The sequence below is a fragment of the Protomyctophum parallelum genome (assembly GCF_964188405.1).
Source record: "Protomyctophum parallelum genome assembly, chromosome: 15".
In the NCBI taxonomy this organism is placed as follows: domain Eukaryota; kingdom Metazoa; phylum Chordata; class Actinopteri; order Myctophiformes; family Myctophidae; genus Protomyctophum; species Protomyctophum parallelum.
The window spans coordinates 23,175,123-23,183,125 of record NC_139710.1 but is presented as its reverse complement, the minus strand read 5'-3'; the positions used below and the strand labels follow the sequence as shown (position 1 = coordinate 23,183,125).

The 8,003-nt window shown below is 42.1% G+C and overlaps 1 protein-coding gene across 2 annotated transcripts in view; it reads left to right on the top strand.

Annotated features, from left to right (window-relative positions):
- The first annotated feature begins 4,714 nt into the window (after positions 1–4,714).
- The window catches only part of LOC310872637 (tuftelin-like), a 22,285-nt gene continuing 18,996 nt past the window's right edge, over positions 4,715–8,003 (top strand). For both annotated transcript variants that reach the window (XR_014570414.1, XM_083784677.1), the window contains exon 1: positions 4,715–5,031. Coding sequence is in view for 1 of the 2 variants with exons in the window: in XM_083784677.1 (XP_083640803.1) it covers positions 4,966–5,031 (66 nt within the window). In the remaining variant the exon portion in view is untranslated. The remainder of the gene's footprint in view (positions 5,032–8,003) is intronic.

The window sequence follows — 8,003 nt, the reverse complement described above, 5'->3', positions numbered from 1 at the left end:
CTTCACGTGCGCTTGCTAGGCCTACACTCTCAATTAGGGATTTTCCCAGAGGTTAATTTCACTGATGTGTACAACCTTTATTCAAATAGTTGAATTTGTATTGGAGTGTGAAGCTTGAACAAGGTTAATTGCGGACCGCTACAGATAAACTGTGGATATTAACCTACCAATAAGGACCCAGGCCAAATGCCATTGCGCAGTAGCCTACACCAACAACAAGTCTATGCGTGGCATGTGAAACTATATCGTGCTGTATTTTGCTTTCCATTTCATGGTCATGGTGAGGGGAGAGAGAGAGAGAGAGAGGTGTGAATGGAATCATCGTGCGTGCTATGATATGGCACATCTCTCTCATGTTTAGGTAATTGTCACGGAAGTCGTGGATATACACGGCTTGGGATATCCGTGGATATACATATTCAGGTTCATATGTGCATAGTGGATAAATAGGAAATGTATAGCTTATGCAATTTATATTTCCATGTGGTGGGGGGGGGGGGGGGGTGTCAGCTATAGGTCAGGAGATAACAGGGGGGATAACAGGGGGTGCATGGCCAAAAAGGTTTGGGAACCGCTGTTCTAGTTCATAAAGGTTTTCCACGTCTGCTGTTGTGTTTCTGTGATTCACAGTTCATTTGGAATAATATTTCTGTACCTTTTTTGTGCTTGTTTTGCTATACATGGAACACCCTCCATGTTTTCTCTGGGCAGGGTGGATTATGTGTAGTGACTCTAGTGTCAGTCGGATTTTCCGAACAGGATTTGACAACATCTGGGTGTGTGTAGGGCTGTATAGGCTAATGTTTTGAAATAGTGCTATGTTGAATAGTGCATCAGGTAGAGTACGATGCATGCCTTTGTGTACAGTTAGCTGCTAGTTTGTCATGTAGAGCAAAGCACTGGTGCATTTTCTGTAGCCATGTATTTGGCTACAGACCCCCATTTGAAGAGATTTGTGCCATTGACCCCCATAAGCGGAGGAAAAACACATGCTTGTGTGTTTTTTGACAGCATGATTATAAAGTATCAAAATGATTTTGTCATGAAATAGAACATGTAGTTGCTCAATCTCATTTCCGTGATTAAAACGATATTTTCACGTAATGTGGGAACACACAGTTATAAGCACTTGAAACACTCAGCACTTAAACCCTGTACACTTAGTTGATTTGGATGCCCTATAGGGCAAGGGTTCCCAAAATATTCAGGCCGTGACGGTGACCCCCCCACCAATAATCATATTTGAACTGGGGACATATCTCACCCTGACAAGCACTTGGAATTGGAGGCATTACATTTGACTCAGTTCCACAAGTAAATATTGTGAAAATGGCTCACAACACCTCACACTGCTTGTAGATCCAACTACCAAATTAATAAACCAAAATACAACTCTCAAACAACTCCTAATCACATGCAAAAGGAAATCGAAAGGAATAAACCCCCACCCTTACAAAAACCCTGCTTTTAAGATATCTTTATTTTTATTTGTTTTATTGTCTTTGTCATTCAGCAGATAGAAGGGAGCTCAAAACGGCTTGAGTGTAGGCAGACACTGAGAGGAACCAGCTAGTTGCAAAGGCTTCAGTGTATATACTAGGCAGACACTGACTTACTGTTGATCCTCATGAGTACAGTATGTACTACTTGTGTTGTGTTCCACTGAGGTGCTGTAAACATGCCATTACACACTCGCACGCACACACTGCAGTCTGGCACAGATCCCTGTATGAGACAACTGCATTTATGAGCTATGTACTGTATTAGTCATTTTGGTTTATACTTTGTGTGTACTCTGTGTGTACTCTGTGTACTCTGTGTGTGTGCGCGTGCATGCGTGCGTACGTACGTGCGACGTGCGTGTGTGTGTGTGTGTGTGTGTGAACATGCTCTTGCCTCATTTGCATGTCATAAAAGATATGGCACGTCTCAATATGTGCTGAGTATCATTGTTGCACATACCTCAAGATCACAGTCTAAGCAGTAAATGATGATGACGTGTCAATGTAGTCAGTTACTGGGAAGTCCTTATAAAAAGGGAGTTCGAATCTCAAGGGAAACTGTACCGGATTGCCTGGTTGAGTCACCACCATTATAAGGACATTTGCAGCGCTTGCTCATTCTATACATAAGTTACAATGAACAGCAACATGAGTTTAATATGGAAGGTTAATTTTCCCCCACACCACCATATGCACCCGTTGAGAGGAGGCGGGGATATGGTGGTGTGGGCGGGTGCAGTACTTAGTTTAGACAGTTTTTGGTTTAGACTAGTCATTGGTTAGACTAGTCATTAGTCCTACAACTACAACCTATCTCAAACCCTCACCCTAAACCTAACGTCTAACTAATGACTAGTCTAAACTAAGTATGCACCCCCTCTCAACACAACAGTGGTCCCCAGGTTGATTCTCAGTTGAAAACCCCAGCTCTAGATCATACAATATGACACAATAACAAATCATCCATCACACTGCTGCTGTTCCTGGAAGAAAATACATGTTTGCAAAATGATATGCACCCTGCCTCAGGCAGTATGAGACTGCCTGAGGCAGGGTGCATATCATTTTGCAATGTCACACTTGCACGCACGCACACCATTAGGCTCTTGATCCGACTGCATGTCTCCAGGCCGTCCTGACAACACAGACCACCACACTGACTAGTGTATATGGCTGTATATATAATATGTATATCGGGTGCAGTACTTAGTTTAGACAGTAGCATACTTGGTTTAGAGTAGACTATTGGTTAGACCAGTCATTAGTCCTACAACTATACAACCTATCTCAAAACCTCACCCTAAACCTAACCTCCCACAGGGCAGCACACCTAAACCTATAACCTTAAAGGTATATTCAGTGATTTCACTCAAAAAACCTTAGGTTTCGTTTTTGGCTGTGGGACCCAGCCTTTCGTCCAATCAGGATAGAGAGTCAAAAACGAAACCTAAGGTTTTTTGACCCCCAGGGGTTAACTGGGGATAGGGAGGAACTCCTTATATGGCCAGCACACTCTATAGTAGGGAGGATTATCACAACAAAACAAAAAAAGTGATATTTGAATTAAGTGAAATCACTGAATATACCTTTAACCCATGTCTAACCAATGACTTAACTAAGTATGCAACCCACCCTAACCTCCCACGGGCCAGCACACCTAAACCTTTTTTTCCACAGACATACAAAATGAATAAACAAATGCACAAAGAGCTATATCCCTAAATGACCACTAATGGAGTCCTAATGGAGTCCTTGAAAATAAAACGTTTGAGAACCACTGTAGCATACTCCAAAGTGCCATAGATAGGGCCCTATTTGAAATTGGAAGTTACTACCGCCAGTTCTTATTGATAGCCTACTTATAGCCTACTGCATCATTTATTATTATACACTTTTTTGGATAAAATGGGTCCTGACCCAAACACTGGGTCAGGACCCATTTGTGGGTCGTGGACACATTTTGATGGCTTTATTTTATTTTGTTTCCTACATATTGTTTTTAATTATTTCTAAACATTTTCAAAAAACATTCAGAAAAAGGTAAAGTTGTTCATGAATTCAAAACGAAGTAATTTCATGACGATAATAAAGGGAAAGTCTAAGCAATTCCATAGATTAGAAAACAAATGTTTAAGAACCTAGTGAAAATAGCAGATCTGCAAGCTCACAACTCTTTGCAACCCGTTGTGAGATTGTAGATGAGACTGCTATATTTTCACTAGTTTGTGTCCCAGGCAAACGTAAAGCCTATAATCTCTCTTTTGGGTCTTGACTTGAAAGGTTTGGAAACCAATGGTCTAGTAGTGGGTGTTCAACACTCCTCAGAGTTTACAGGGGAGCTCTGCCAAATGTTTTTGTGATATGAAGTTTCTTTTAAATAGTTTTTTTACATTAACCACTTGAACACTATAGCATCCCTATTCTGAGAGGAGCGTAAAGGCTCATACATAGTCTGGATTTTCGGTGGTGGGGTGACCACCGAACTACAACATGACATCACGAGCGGCTCTCTGTTTTTACTCACCACCGCTCAACGTTATTTCAGCTCCGGTGGTCACCTCACCACCGGAGCAGTGCTGGTCACCTTACCACCGAAAATCCAGACTATGAATATAGGCCTTTAGCCGAAACTAGACAATCACCTCACAACTCCCCGCAGTGATCTGATCTGCAACATGATGTCATACAATAATAATGTAGTGGCCTAGTGGGTGTGGGGCTTCATCTCTCTCTTGGCTACGGGGTTCTGTTCTACGGGCCTGCCCGAAGAACAATGAACACCCCTGGTCAATAGTTTTCATATATATATACACCGGTATATATTTTACAATCCATAATCATTGCTATAATGCATTAGACCTATATAGACATGTGGGCTTCGCATATGGAGAATTATACAAAAAGTTGCTATATTACTTAACTGTTGGGATTATGGAAATTAATATCACTATTAATACCATTTCAATGCACACCAGTCTGGTGTGCATTGAAATGGTATTAATAGTTTCGTTGTGACGTTAGGTTGATAGTGGGCGTGTCACACATTCCACACGGTCCACGCACGCACACGTGCGCACACACACACACACACACACACACACACACACACACACACTAGCAGCAGCACGAGAGGCAAAAAGTGGGAGGAGAGATAATACCGGTAGAGTGGTAGACATCGGGAGGCGATAGCTGGAACTTATCCCCGATCTACAAGCCCACAACGCGTCGCGGGAAGTCGTGCGGCGTGCATGGAAACAAAACAGACGGAGGAAGCTTCTGGTCTAGAGTTTGTTAACTTGTGACTTGTGAGGCGATCGAATCGGCGTAAAACTCATTCTACTAAAGTGATCTTATAGGCTACTCCTGTATGTATACCGTCAACTCCTGAATTGAATAGGGTATTAGTAATAGTCTATTAGAAGTTTGTTTCGAGGTTTTAAATAGAATCTAATTATCGAGGAGGATGAACGGGGTCGGAGGTCTGTGTAGGCCTACGATGGAAGAGCTGCGAAGTGACAACAGATCAGCGGTGAGTTCATCCATAATCCATCCCATCCACACCATGCCTTTTTTCCCTTCTTTTTTTTTTGGTATTGATTTGTTTCCTGGACTTTCAAACTTATGTGTTGTTGTTGTTGTTGTTTTTGGGTAGCTTTAAACTGAGCAATTGTACCTAAAGAGATAAGATGGTGGCCAAAACATCTTGAAAACGGCCATTCAAATCGCATTTTATTTATTATTTTATGTATTATTATTATCGGGGGGGGGGGGGGGGGGGCAGGCCCAGTCATAAATGACTGTCATTGTAATGCATGCAAATGATAGATGTAGGCTACTGTAGCTCTACAGGCTGTATCATCCATGTCTTATTGTAGGCGGTCAGTTAAATGATGTCAGAGGAGAAATACAGAGTCAAAGTTACAATTATGAGTAACCATGTAGTTATTAGTAGGCTACTATACGATTCATAATACACCACAGTAGCTAAACAGACAGAAAGACCTTGCACATCTGTTTTGTTTTTTACATTTGGTACTGTTAAATGAGGCTGAAATAATTGTGTTTTGTTCACAGCTTAGGCCTACCTGACAAAATACCATTGATATTTGATATTGATTAGGCCTAGGCCCACATTAAATTGTTGAAATGCAATGCAATTGTACCCTAGATGTGACTTTAATAATAATGGTCCAAAAGTGGAGGAGATGTATTTGAAAAAGGTTTGTGACTCCCAATATTAGATATACAAATCCACAATACTGAGGTGTACCATGAACTGAGTAGTTACACCTGGCCTACAGCTAGGCATGGACCAGATTAATGTATTATGTAATTGTCCACGGACCTCCATCTGAAATTATTTTGTGCTAAAAATATTAAAAATACTTTTTGAAAATAGCAGATCTAAAACCTCACGTGTCGCTGTGCGCTTGTAGATCTGCTATTCTCAAATAGCTGATGTAAAGTGGTAAAACATAGCCTAGTTGTTTCCTTTGGGCTTGTTTTCATAGACCTTGCAAACTATGGCAACACTGCGTGGTCACAGCAACACAGCAACCATGCAAGACTAATTGCAAGACATTGTTTTCACCCTTTTTGTCCAACCGCATTAATTATATCATCCTATTCATATTATCCGCACCACAGGGACGCACATGGGATTCTATATAGGCCTATGTACTTAGGCCTACTTGTGCAAACAATGTCACTCACTACTGTCGTTCACAGATATTATGTACTAGCGATTGTATTTCCATATCCATGGTAACCATTCACTTTCTCACATCGCAACGTCTTTTCATAAGGCATATCCAGTCGTCCGCAGGGTTAAGAACTTTAATCACTCCCGGTCTCACGACAAACTTGTATTCCTCCCTTCTTTTGTATTAAGTTTCTCTCTCACTATAGCTGCCTGTAGTCCACATAGACGTATAAAGAAGGATAGAGACTGAACTGGCGCGAAGCTCCGCCCCCCCCCCCCCCCCCCCCCCCGCTATTCATGTCAGTGGAAGTTGCTCAGTGGCGTTTTAAGCACCCGGAAGGACCGTCTCAGAACGTCTACTTCCGCAAATGCGGAAGTGCAAACAAGCGCTCAATGTTAAAGCCCAGCTGCACAGGGTTTCCTCGTCATGAATCCACAGGTCCGCCTGCAGTCCTTCCTCTTACCACTAGGGTCCAGTGCTTCAACGTTAGAGCACACTGGCCCCTTGAGTCCACTGTGTTGTTGTTTGGATGTTGAAGGACCCCTTGCCGTCAAAACATGTAGTAGTCAGCTAATTTGTGCCTGATTGAAAATGGCATAATATTAATAATACTACTAACGCACGCACACTGAGATTTTGTTACAGCCAAGAGAAAGAGGAAGTGACGCTAACATTTCAAGCAAAGGCTCATGGGACACTGGAAACAGGTGGATAAGTATGATTGAAAACCCAAATATCCACAATGCTGGGAGCTTAAAATGCCTATATGCACATATACACATAAACATTTATTCAATCATGAAAACATATATTTTTTATTAAAGCCCTAATGCACAGGCAAGCATGCAAACCTTCATTTGAAAGATGCGTGCAAATGATGAGTCTAAATGCTCATTTGTGTCCATAGAAACTAAAAACGTAGTCAGGGTCAAAACAAACAGATGAAGGCATTCATGCACGCACGCATGCACGCACGCGCACACCCACACACACACACACACACACAATCCGGCTCTTTAGAAGAGCAGTAACATGACCTTTTATTGGCTGTGTGGACAATCTCGGGTAGGGCTGCCTCTGAGTTTCCACAACATCCACAACACAATGCAAGCTGATGCTAGGTTTTTGCACTGCTGACGCTAGTATTTTCTTTGCCAGGTGCTTAAAAAGCATCATGGCCTATACATTCTACCACCTCTAGTAGTCACCGTAGACATTTTTGGCCTCTAAGCCAATAAAGATAAGACGTACCCATAAAACCCATAGTCTGAAAGGCATTAAATCCATACTTTATGCATCTGGCAGTTATGACATTCTTGTTTTATCCTGCACTGAACACATCAACAACCGCTGCTCTTTTTTTTTACAGGGTCATACAAAAAGATTCAAAAGTAGCTCGAAACGTGGCACAAAGCGACTCATTTTGATTATGATTTCCCTGTGTCTGTCCGACCGTCTGTAGGTAATCTCTGCTGGACCAATCGGCGTCAAACTTGCACACTCACTTCCAGTGTGTGTGTAAGCACTTAAACATTATATACTTGCCCCCCTCCCCCCCTTGTTTGTGTGACCTTTGTAGCGTGTTGTCATTGTTGTGACCTTGTAGCTTGGCTATTTTCATTGGATGTTTGCCTAATTTCTTCAAATATTCACCTTTCAAGCACCGGCGTATAGGGTCCATTGGGCCACCCGGGGCCATGGCCCAGTCAGTTTAGAGATGGCCCAGTCTAACTGTGAAAAGAGGGGAGCGAAAAAACAAGAAAAACAACAAGAGATAGTAGCGAACCACAGTCACAGC